This window comes from Ochotona princeps, chromosome 21 (genome assembly GCF_030435755.1).
Source record: "Ochotona princeps isolate mOchPri1 chromosome 21, mOchPri1.hap1, whole genome shotgun sequence".
Classification (NCBI taxonomy): Eukaryota; Metazoa; Chordata; class Mammalia; order Lagomorpha; family Ochotonidae; genus Ochotona; species Ochotona princeps.
In genome coordinates, this window is record NC_080852.1 from 35,105,693 (window position 1) to 35,117,762 (window position 12,070).

Here is a 12,070-nt window from a genome sequence, read left to right on the forward strand (position 1 = left end):
TTGGTAGTGGGTTTGACATGAGAGACCAGGATTTAGCATTTGAGTTGGAACCACAAACAGTATCTAGTAGCCCAAGAAACTCTGCAGGAAAGAGTCACTTCCTGCTGAGGTACTTCTACTGGCTCATAGTCCATCTGTGGTTCCGACACTTTAAACTTCCCTGAACCATACTTCCTCTCTCCACCTCCTCAGAGCATCATGAAAACCGACCGAAGTATCCACGGGTCAGTGAGACTCTACGGATAACATGCAGTACACCCACACTCAACAGACTTGAGTAGAAAATCTACAATATGCAAAGCCACGGAACATTCTAGTTAGCAACCACCACACAGCAAAACCTTCAAACTGCAATGTATTCTTCCTAAGGCTTTTGATTTTTTTTTTAAGATTTTAAAACAATCTTAAGTGGCATAAGTCTATAAAAGTTCCCCCAAAAAGTTTCTTTTAATTAACTTCAAAAGTTACTTTTAATTGATTAAAAAACCCCATCAAATTCTAGTCAACTTTTTGGTGGAATGGAAAGACTACAACAGAACATGAACAGTAGTACGTCGATAATGTTGTAGGACAGCAACAGCTCCCGGCAGGTAGCTGAGAGGGGAAAAAAATGATCTCCACCAAACTCATTACAAAGAAATCTTCGATTGGGCTTTCAGTCTTTCTTGGAGATCAGGACCCCAGATAACATGGGCTCCCATTATGCCCACTGTGTCACCAAAGCCTACGGCATTGGAAGACAAAAAGAAGCATACAGATGCTAAGAAATAAGTGAGGCTTTATTGTATTTTAGTCACCATAAAGTCCTTGCCTCTCTTCCTCAGGGAAGGATTCCTGGTAAGGCAACAGTTAAGTTAAGCAAGTTACCATTGTAGCCATCGAGGGCCTGAGAAACCACTTCCTGTGCAACTGTTTCATAAACCAAGTCCTGGGAGGCGTCATGGAGAACTCCGTCCAGCTTGAATGACCAGTCTGTCTGTTGGTTATTGACAATCCCTCTCCGTGTATCTTTCTTAAAGTGAATATCAATACTCTAGGAAAAACAGAGAAGGTTATTTGTGTTGTGAAATTTGTGCAAAAAAAAAAAAATTACTACCCTCTAAAAAGATAACAGTGAACTTGAGTCCCTCATATGGACTAATGATTGGGATAAATTTTCTTGGATTGGAAATGGGAGTTCAGGCACGGAGGCCTCACGATCTTCAATAGTGGACAGGCCAAGAGCCCGGGGCACCCACTGGTTTCTGTACTCCTCAACACAGTTTAGAATATACTGTGTCTTGGTTCCCCCATCTAGGATATGAGGTCGAGCAAACGTGCCCTGTTCTTACTAAGCAAGAGTTAAATTAGACAAGCTCATTGGATGTCCTGAATTAGGCCATAGGGAGCTGTGAGCTTGGTGGCAGGTCTGGGGGAGAGTCCCATCCTCTGCTCACCGGTGTGAGGCTGCCTTCAGCTCTGCATTGTTGTGGGCTCCTGCCTCGCACGCTGTGGCCAGTGTGAGCCACAGAAAAGACCCTAAACTTCCCAGAGACACTGGCTGGCATCAGAGTAAATGATGACCAGCAGATCCTTACACACGTGTTCCCTGGCAGCTGTGGCAGCAGCTGGCTTAGCGACATAACTGGGTAAAGTCAATATTCGTCAGATTCTAAGCATCCAGGAGGAGACTTTGATGTAAACAAGCTCTCACCGAGGTGTTGCACTGGCTGCTCTAATCTAGTGGCTGAGCCTCGGACACACAAAGACTGAGAAAGACAAGTGTGGTCCATTTACTCCTTAGATGCCCTGTGTGTCTGTGTCCCCTGAAACAGTGTCCAGGCTGGCACATTTCACAGGGCTGCACTGGACCTCTCTGCTGCATCCTGGGACCTTCCAGGCCTCAGCACTTTGCCCTGGAGTTCTTCCTTTAAACAATGTCTCATGTCATAAGTGTTTGCTAAATGAAAACATCTCACATTCTCTTGCTGACCAGCACCTGCCTGGGGCTTCAAGAGGATGCTCAGGAAAGTGCTGAGGCTACAGGTGCTGATAAACCTTTCCAGTTCTTATGTCAGTTTGTCCCATTATTGGGTAGGTTTAACCTGAATCAACTTAAGATGTTAGTACTTGTGGTGCAGGTGAAGTGGATGCTTGGGATGCTCGCATACCAAATGAGAGTGCTGATTCAAGTCCCAACTCCTTCGCTTCTCATGCAACTCCTGGGCAACGCACCTGCCAGGCGGTAGATAAGATGCCCATCACAGGGGAAAGCAAACACACGGCACTTACTTTGTTGTCATCTCCATATGTGATCATCTCATGAGCAAAGTCGTCAGTGGGCTTGACACGCACAAACGCATGAACTTTTTTCCTGGTGTCCATTTTAGCTGGAGAGAACAATGAGACTTTCAGTAGTCATCATAAGATAGTAACTGGCAAAGGGGTGGGGGAGGGGGAGGAGTCATTCGTTAATGAGATCAGGAAGAGCCCTCGGAGGGCCTGTCTTCCTTTCCTGCCCCTCACTACATCAGCGCTCTGCCTAAGACACTGTTCAACGATCAGTGTGCTACCAGTGACAGCATGAGACCAAGCTACAAGGCGAAAAAAATGCTTTCTGTATTTGTTTTTCATTACTATAACGAAATACCCAAGGCAACTTAACTTTATAAAGGAAAAGTGTTTTTTTTTTTTTTTTTTTTTTTGCCTGTTTGTTTTTAGCTTGTGGTTCTGGAGGTTCATTCTTCAACACCAGGAGCACATCAGGTAGGCTCCAGTGATGATGACTTTCTTGTTGGTAGATTTCAAGGAGGTCCAGAGCATCACATAGCAAGTGTGTGTGTGTGTTCGTGTGTGTGGTCTCCCATAAAGCCGCCAGGATTCAATCATGGGGACCTCACTCTACTCTAACCTATACCCACATACCCCATTCCTAGTCTTGGTTAAATTAAATTTTTGCCCTCTTAGGATTGGTGACACAGCAAGCTAATTCTTCACCTGGTAGCACTGGCATCCCATATGGATGATAGTTCTAATCCTAGCTGATCTACTTCCCCCATCCAGCTCCCTGTCTGTGGACTGGGAAAGCAGTGGAGGACAGCCCAAAGTATTAGGAGAGACCTAGAGTATGTGTATATCCTTCCTACACATCTTAGGTTATTTGCAAGTCTTCCCCTAGCTACAATGAGATCCCTTAGACATCTGGGTTTTAGCGAATACACCTAAAAGGTACTGGGATGAGCAAGGAAATGGCATGTCTACCTTAAGTCCCATTATTTTTTTCTGTTAAGTTCAACTGTGGAAATAAAATGCTACAATTAGTTCCGCCACAAATTCCAAATGGGGAACATCTCAACCCTACATTCACTTTGATCTTGGCTGTTGGGAGGTGAGTTTTGACTCAAGTGTTCTGTTTGGAAAGCTCTGAGGGACACTGGCATGGCATTCCCAGGGGCCCAGCCTGCTGCCCGGGAGAGATGAGACAGCATCCTCAGGTTGTCCTTTGACTGGGACCAGGAAGAAGCTAGGGAGCTCTGAGAGCAGGTTTCCAGGCCTCAGACAACACACAGCAAGACTGTAGCACAGGCCGGCTTCCAGCACCTCCCCAGGGCCCCGGCCTTTCCCCATGCCATTCACAGACATGCATATGCACTTGCCCCTAGGGTCACCCTTGTGCTCCCCACAGCCCTCTGCATGCACATGCCAGGAGCCACACACACCACAGGAGGGAAGCTTTCTACACGAACCACACCTTCCCACCAGCCTGCTGCTCCGAGGCCCCTCAATACCCAGGCACCTGCACTTACTGAAGTACTTCCGTTTAGTGTTCTTATGCCGCTTCATGTGAGTGGGTTTCAGCTCCCGAAATAAATTACAAGGTGCTGGAGGGCAAGGGCCATGTCTTTTCTCCTTTTTGAGTCCCCCCACTGAAAGACCCCCACCAAAAACCATGAGCTTTAGCAGCGGAAACGCCATTTTGCAAGGCTTAGAACTAAGAATAGCAGGATCTCTGGGAAGGAAGCGGACAAGGACAGGACAAGCTTACCTCACATCTGTGGTCAAACATCTGGCCCCCAAATAAGGAAGAAATATTAGGAAAGAGAGCTAACTCAGCGCCAATTCAGCTGTTATCAAAGATAGGGAACCAACTCAAGGCTAATTTAGTCATTGTTGAAAATTCCCGGTACTAAAATAAAGTTGCCTTCACCATGACCCTGGCCACATGTAAATCCACCAATCAGGATCCTGTAACTATGCTTCTCGCTTCTGTAACCGCGCTTTTTGCTCCTGGACCGTATAAAAACCCCTAGACCCCAACCTAGGGCGCGCAAGTCCTTCGAGAGACTTTGTCGCCCCAGGTACCTGTGTATCTGAATAAACCTCTTGCTGTTTGCATCCGCACGAGTGGACTCGTTGTTCCTTGGAAGGGGCCTCTCAAGAGGGAAGACACCCGTTTCGGGGGTCTTTCATCACAAGGTCCAGGACAGTGTCCAGCCCAGAGCAGGTGCTTAAGCAGTGGTGGCTGGTGGTGATGATGGGCATGGTTGGAAGTCGGAGCACGGTTGAACTTCCACGTATGTGTCCAACCTTGGTCACTACTGAGAGAGTCGCAAGGGGTGTATGATGTCACTCCCTCCCTCCATGCCATTTCCAGCCCTGAGCTCACAGTCCTGCCAGCTGCAAGAAGTGCTCGTCCTACCTTCCCTTTTAGTGACACTTTCCCAGAGCCTTGCGAGATGTGCTCCCTCTTTCTGGATCCCATCCTTACTTTTTTTTTTTTCTAGTACAACAAAGTGAATCTGAGTGGCCATGAGACACCCCTGCACATTGAGAGCCCCGCGGGTTTCTCCTTTGATTAAAATGACAGCAGCCCCATAGTGACAGCCCTCATAGTGACAGCAGCTTCACTGTCCGAGTCCAAAACTCAGGATCGAACCTCACCCAGCCTGGGATCCACAATAAGCCAGCTTGTTTTTGCCTACCCAACGTGCAGGACCCTTGTATGAAGCCAGAGTGCCTAGGGTTCTTGTAAGCCACTCCTCCTGTCTCCTCTCTGGAAGGTTTGTCTCACCTGTAAGGGCGAAAAGCTTGGAGCTGCAATCCCGAAGCCCCGTCCAGTTGGAGAAGTCGCCAGCGCAGAAAAGGTGCTCTCCACCTCACAGCCTCTGGGGCTAAGTGGGACCCCTCGTGGGCCCTGAGAATATTAACCCCGAAGACTTCTAGTCGCCGTCAAGGATGGAGTAGCCGCCTGTGAGACCTTCTGTGCCAGGTTTTGCAAATGAGCGATCCAGTAGAGGTTTCCCTGAGAGAGCGGTTTTCGAACCCCAGCCGTTGCCGCCGCCCGGTCGACATCGTGCAACCTTCTCCCTTCCACTCCCTTCCACCGCCCGCGCACAGCTCGCAGGGCAGCTTCGGCAGCGACCTAAGCCTGGCAAAAGACCGGGAGTCGGCAGGTGCGGCGGCCTAGCTGTGTACACAGTCACCATGGCAACCAGCTGCTTCCGGGAACTCCTGGGAGTGGCGGAAAGTCAGTCCGCCGGGTCTGGGCCAGGAGAAAACCGACTAATCTCTGAATCCCACAGCAGCTGCTTGTCCCAAACCGAGGCCCGCGCGGAGCCGCCCGAGCGTCCGAGTTGCTGAACTGCGACTGTGGCGCCTGGACAAGGTGTACCCTCAGGGTACCGCGGGCTCGGCCCTGAGCGCTGAGGGGCAGGGAAGCAAAAGGGCAAGGGACACGGATAGGACGGTGACCGGCCGGTGAGAGGGGACGAGGAAGAGGGGCAGCCTTTCAGTCTTTCAGACTGCTGGCTGGGCAGTCGCAGAGAGGAAAGAAGGGACTTACGTACCGTCCGTCTATGGACAGTTGCCGATCTCACCTTTTGCTGGCACCGCCAGGCATTGTGTAAGATCCTAAGAACAGGCCATCAGGATAGGGGTGTAAGTGTATACAAGAGAGCTCACTCATCTGTTACTTCACTTCAGACGCTCACAATGCCCAGGGCTACCAGGCTGGGGCTAGAGCTCTTGCAAACTGGTGACAGGGATCTGAGCACTTGAACCATCATCCGCTGCCTGCTAGGATGCATTAGCAGGAGGCTGGATTTGGAAGCAGAGCAGCAGGGACTTGAACAGGAACTCCAGTATGTGATATGGATGTCCCAAGCACTGACAATACACTATGCACAATATCCATGCATCCACACACTTTTTGAAATACCCATATTGAGGTTGTGTTTATTTCCCTTTACTCGTATTTGTCATTTGATTTGCTCATGTTTCTTTTATCTCACTCTCCTTGGCGAGGCTATGTGTGACCTTGTGAGCATGAGGTCCTTTGATACCAACTGTCCTTAGCTTGAGGGATTCTGTTTCCTTTTCCCTTGCTCTACAGCGAGGCCAACTGTGAATCGTTTGTATGATTCACTAAGGGGTTAATTTGGGGCCTGGCGATGGGGCTGCAGGAGCTCTTCTCCTACCTGGTCTCATTCTACCTGTGAGGAGGAATTGCAGGAAGGAAATCAGCCTCTTCAGGTACTTCCTTCCAGCTGACAGATGGAACAAATTTAGCATCTTCCACTCAGCGCTGAGATTTGAAATAGTAACTGCCAGTACTAGTCTGCAGGGAGCTGAGGAGCGCCTGAAGAGCCCCCACTGCCCAGTGTGGACATGGATTTTAGTTTTCTTGAGACCTTGTCCTTGAGCCCATCTGACCTCCCAACCCACAGCATCCAGAATCCCGGCTTAGAGCCAGGGTATCTCCCACTCTTCCTCTACAGGGAGGTGGGACAGGAGAGAATTAATGCAGGGAAACAGTGGCTAGATCAAAAGGCTTGGCCTCGGTGGTTGTGTCATGTTGGGAGAGTGTTACCTGGTTCTTGGCTTCCTTCAGTACAGAAATACAGAAAGGATCTGAGGAGAACGCACACAGTGAAGTTGTTGTGCAAACAAGGAGCACCAAAGCTGTCTGAGTCACTGGAGACCAGGAATGCAGAGCGGAGCCCAGAGCCAGTAGTCTGTTGGGGAAAGTGGAACCCTGGGTCTTTCAGAGGCAGTTTGACTTCTTCCTCGGCTTATACCTCTCAGGAGGTAACAGGCAGAATATGAGGCAGCTTGGATTGGATGAGGGCCCTGGGCCAGAGCATGCAGTGGTTTGGATTTGATTTACTTGTGTTCACAAGTGCCGTAGGCACATGGAGGTGGATCTGACTAGCCGTGCCACTGCAGGCACTTGTGCAAACCGGTTTGGCTTGTGAAGCAAGAAAGAAGGAGGGTGAGGAAGTAGTGGCTGTTTTAGACATGGCTGTTCATTGTGGAAAGCTCTACTTGCTAGCTTTTTTCTAGAAACCCAAGACGCCGGACACACACAAGAGGCCTTTACTTCAGCGAGGGTGGTAGCGTGGGCCAGGGAGAAGGTGAGAGCAGAGCAGAGAGCCGAAAGGAAGCAGAGCAGAGAGAGAAAGAGACAGAGAGCAGGAGGAAAAAAGAGAACAAATGCAAGAGGCATCTTTTATGGCCTTGGAGTAGGCAGCTAGGGAATGTGGGGGTCAGGGATTGGCAGATGCGGCTGTAGGTGGACAGCAGGAATATCCCCCCAGAAAGCCGTGGCTCCATCCGCTGGAGTGGGTAACCGGGTGTGAGTTTTGGGAAAGGCTGTTGTGTAGGGCCTGACACTCCGGCGAACACTTGGCAAACGCGTGCCTCTGCCTGGAACATTTCATTACAAAGGGATTCCCCATCCTCACTGCCTGGCATGGGTTCATGGCTTTGCTGAGGAATATCTCTTCCTGTTCCAGAGTTTGATGTTTTCTGGCTTCCCATTTTTATACTGACCCTTTGCTTTGGATTCCTTTCCTCCCCATGGAGGCCCTGCTGGACAGTCCCTGAAGGCACAAGGGGAGGACAATGGGGAGAACACATGAAGCCAAGCTGGAGAAACCGAGACGTTGGCCCGCCCACAATCCTAGAGAGCCCGCGGAGGGCCGGGGCGGCGACGCGCACGCGCGCCCCTGATTGGCCGTGCGGCGGGGGGCGCGCGTGAGGGAGCCGCTTCGGGGGCGCCTGAGGGAGCTGACTCGGGGCGCCGGGCGCTGGGGCCACACTGCTGAGGGGCTGCGGAGACCCTCGGTGGAGGCCGGCTCTGCGGCCCGACCGGCTGGAGGCTGCGCCCCGGGGAGGGTGGTCTGGCCGGGAATCCTGTCAGCCGCAGCCTCGTGGCTCACTGAGGCGATTCCTGTCAGGAACGCAAATGAAGCGTGTGGGTTCGAGACCGTTAGGATCCCGGGGTAAGTGGAAGCAAGGGAAAGCATCCTCCGGCGCCTAAATCGGCACGCGACGGCACGTGTGGGGGCGCATTTTGCTGTTGCTCTTTAACCGTTCTGTTGTAAGGAAGCGATTTATAATGAAATACACATGACTTTCACGGTACTATGTGCAAAAATCTACCGTTCTGTTGAAAACTGTGATCCCGAGGTATTGAGCATGTTGGTTTCTGATTAGCTGTATTGGAACATCGCTGATTGTACCTTCAGCCTGCTTTGCTGCGCTGGGTCTAACCATCTAGGAGTTGATTGTAACTTTTTTTTTTTTTCCATAAATGTTAGCAGCAATATTAGCTGTTCTTTCCTGACAACTTTCTGCGTTTTTCAGTTTTCTTGCCTTAATCCAATGGGCAAGGTTGACATTGTGTGGTTCTTCCCGAGTCTACTGGTGGTAATTTTTTCTTCTTCTTTCTGTCTTTACCACATGTAGTATCATGTTTGCTGTAGATTTTTTTGGGCTGTTCCTAGTGTCAGTGTTTGTAGTTTAAGGATATTTCTAAAATTGCCAAGTGTTCCCAAAAAGGAGATATATTTATAACTTAAATTTTAAGAGAATGCCAATCTACTAAATAGCTTCATGCCATTAAATATGAAAACCTACCTGAACACCTGGTTTGTTTCCCTTTTTTGTAATGATTTTATTTTGATAATCTTTACATAGTTTATTAGGGCACAGAGGGTCAAGGGCTACAGGAAAGTGGGTAAGACCATTGTTTCCACATTATTATTATTTCTGTATCTGGGGTAGGGGGAGAGATAAAGGGAGAAGCCCCACCCAGCCTCTCACCCATCCCAGGTCCCCGACGTGGGGCATACTCCAAGGCACTGCTCAAGTGGTTTTGATAGTTCAGCAGTTCTGAATTGCTGCCAGTCTCGCCATTCCAAGCACGCTGAAATCTCTCCAGAATCCACTGGCTGACATGGTCCAATTTAGAGTCTCTGTTTGCCCAGGTTTTCACTGCCAATACATGGCTGGGGTAGCCATGAAGGACCAGAAGTTCTATCCATGTGGTAAATGTGGCAGTTTTCAGTTGGTATTCCCACCTCCTTGGCCACCAGAGAATCCACACTGGAGAGAAGCCCTATGAGTGTAATGCGTGTGGGAAGACCTTCCAGCAGACCTCTAGCTTACTGTTCACCTCAGAACCCACACAGGGGAAAAGCCTTATGAATGCAGAGAGTGTGGCAAGACCTATCGGCACAGCTCCCATCTCGTTCAACACTGGAGACTCCACAGTGGGAGGAAACCTTGTAAATGTAATCAATGTGGAAAAACTTTTAACCAGAGTTCCAAACTCTTGGATCATTAGAGGACCCATACAGGGGAGAAACCTTATGAATGCAAGGAGTGTGGAGCAACTTTTGGTCGTAGTAAAAGTCTTTTGAGACATCAGGTTCTTCACACTGGTAAGAAACCTTACAAGAGCAATGAGTGTGGGAAGGCTTTTTGTTCCAATAGAAATCTTACTGACCATCAAATAATCCACAGTGGGGAGAAGCCTTATGCACGTAATGAGTGTGGCAAGACCTTCAGCCAGAGTAAATGTCTTACTCGCCATCAGAGCCTCCACACTGGGGATAAACCATACAAATATAGTGAATGTGGCAAAGCCTTCAGTCAGATCTCTCAACTTTTTGACCATGAGCGGATTCATACTGGAGAAAAAGCATTTGAATGTGGTGAGTGTAGTAAGGCATTCGGTCTGAGTAAATGTCTTATTTAGCACCAAAGACTTCATTCAGGGGAAAAGCCCTATAAGTGCAAGGAGTGTGGAAAATCCTTTAATCATAACTCTCATCTCATCATACACCAGAGAATTCACACCGGTGAGAAGCCATATGCATGCAATGAGTGTGGGAAGGTCTTCAGTTACAGTTCCAGCTTCATCAGAGCTTACAGTTACATCAGAGAACTCATACTGGGAAAAAGCCCTATAAATGCACTGATTGTGGGAAAGCATTTAGTGACAACTCACAGCTTATTATTCACCAGAGGCTTCACACTGGAGAGAAACCCTCTGAATGTATTGAGTGTGCCAAAGCTTTTAGTCAGTGTTCCACTTTCAATTACCACCAGCGAACTCACAGTGGAGAAAAGTCCTCAGATCTGGCTAGGTCAGTTTCCTAAGCCATGGTTCTTTGAGAAAGGGAACAAAAACGTTGCCTTCAGCTTTCTTTGTAAGAAGGATGCCCACACTGCTTCTCTTGGAACCACTCAGCAAAGTGGACCATTTTCTGAACTGCTCTGTGTTACATCACTGGAGAGTAGGATTATCTTAGTACAACTCTTCCCTACTCATAGGAAAATAGAGACTTCACATTTTATTTACTTTACTTTTAGACCTTTTTATCTCCATTTTTTTTTTATTTTGAAATCTGTCATTTATTAGTATTCCTTCCATAATTGTGTTTTTTTGTTCATATTTGTTTATTTGAAAGGGCAAATTACAGAAAGCAGTGGGGGTGGCAGAGGTGGTGGCACAGAGAGGGAAGGAATGAGCTTCCATCTGCGTTTTTACTCCCAAATGGCTGCAGTCGTTCTTGTTGGAGACCATCCAGATCTCCAGCACGAGTGGCAAGGAACCAAGTGCTTGACCCATCGTCTGTCGCCTCCTAAACTCATTAGCAGGAAACAGGATCAGAATTGGAGGGACATGCAATCCCAGGCAACCTGATATGGAATGCAGACATCCTCAGGGATCCTAATCCACTAACCTAGATTGTGTGTTTCTTTAGTGCATTGATTACAGCTTTGTTCAGTTGCAGTTACTCCTCAGATGTGAAGTCATTCCACAAGACTTGTAGGAGCAGATTGCGTCACTGTTTGAACACTGATCCTTACAGCTTCTTACCTAGGATCAAACACAACTGCTTTTTAAACTTAATGGTAATCTATTAGCTTCTCTTGTATTCCCTACTTAGAAAACCTCTTTTGACTAATCTCTTTTCCTCCCAAAATCCATCTGATTTCTGAAAGACTCTTTTGAATGCTTTTTGATTGCTCTTAAACTTCTGCTGATTGGACCTCAGTTCTTCAAGTTAGCAGTACTGTTGTATACTTCTTTCAAGTTGCCTTGTTAAGTGTTCTTGATGTGTATGAGTATACTGCTCTATCAACTTAAGTAGCCTCGTAAGATTGATGATGGTGTAATTTTAACATGTGGATAATATTTTATCACTTATTGTTAAATGATTTTTTAAAATTTGATTTTCCCCTCATATAGTCACTGGATAAGAAAGTTTTAAAGATGGAAGTGGTATCTTATCACAGGATTTTACTTCTGTCTTTGTCTTGGCCAAGCCCTGGGTGTTACAGAGAATGAACTAGTGGCTGGAGGATCTGTCTTGGTCTGCCTTTCAGACATATAAAAATAAGGATATATATATATAATAAGCATATTTAAAATATATTCAGGTGGACTTTTTAAAGACTAATTTTAGTTTGGGAACTACCAGACTCCAGAGAAGAGGCCAACTCTGTGTGAGCATGTAGTTGTAGCCTTGCACCTTCGAGTTGGGTGTTTCTGTCAAGTGTTTATTAGGACTACACTCTGTGGTGATTGCTGCCTTTTACCTTTTGATTCTTGTCTGTTCTTCCCCTAAGCCTCTGGAGTGTGGAGACCTGCATTATTCATATGGTATTAGCCCGCTGCCACCAGTCTGAAGTAGGTGTTCAGTAGAAATGGATGTCCTAGGAGCCTGTGTTATGCCACAGTGGGATAAACCACCACCTGTATTGCAGGCATCCCATCTGGGCACCAGTTCCAGACCCT

General features: G+C 47.8%; 1 protein-coding gene and 1 pseudogene across 3 annotated transcripts in view; one reads left to right on the forward strand and one right to left on the reverse strand.

Annotated features, from left to right (window-relative positions):
• Positions 1–5,441, reverse strand: part of LOC101517302 (kinesin-like protein KIF9) — a 29,306-nt gene extending 23,865 nt beyond the window's left edge. For 2 of the 3 annotated variants that reach the window (XM_004581333.4, XM_058679032.1), the window contains exons 1-3: positions 5,051–5,441; positions 2,272–2,369; positions 868–1,033 (exon numbers count right to left, since the gene is read on the reverse strand). In XM_004581333.4, the coding sequence (XP_004581390.2) occupies positions 868–1,033; positions 2,272–2,364 (259 nt within the window). In that variant the 5' untranslated portion in view covers positions 2,365–2,369; positions 5,051–5,441. The remainder of the gene's footprint in view (positions 1–867; positions 1,034–2,271; positions 2,370–5,050) is intronic. The other variant, XM_058679033.1, reaches the window with a different exon arrangement.
• The window catches only part of LOC131482938 (signal peptidase complex subunit 2-like), a 37,322-nt pseudogene continuing 30,509 nt past the window's right edge, over positions 5,258–12,070 (forward strand).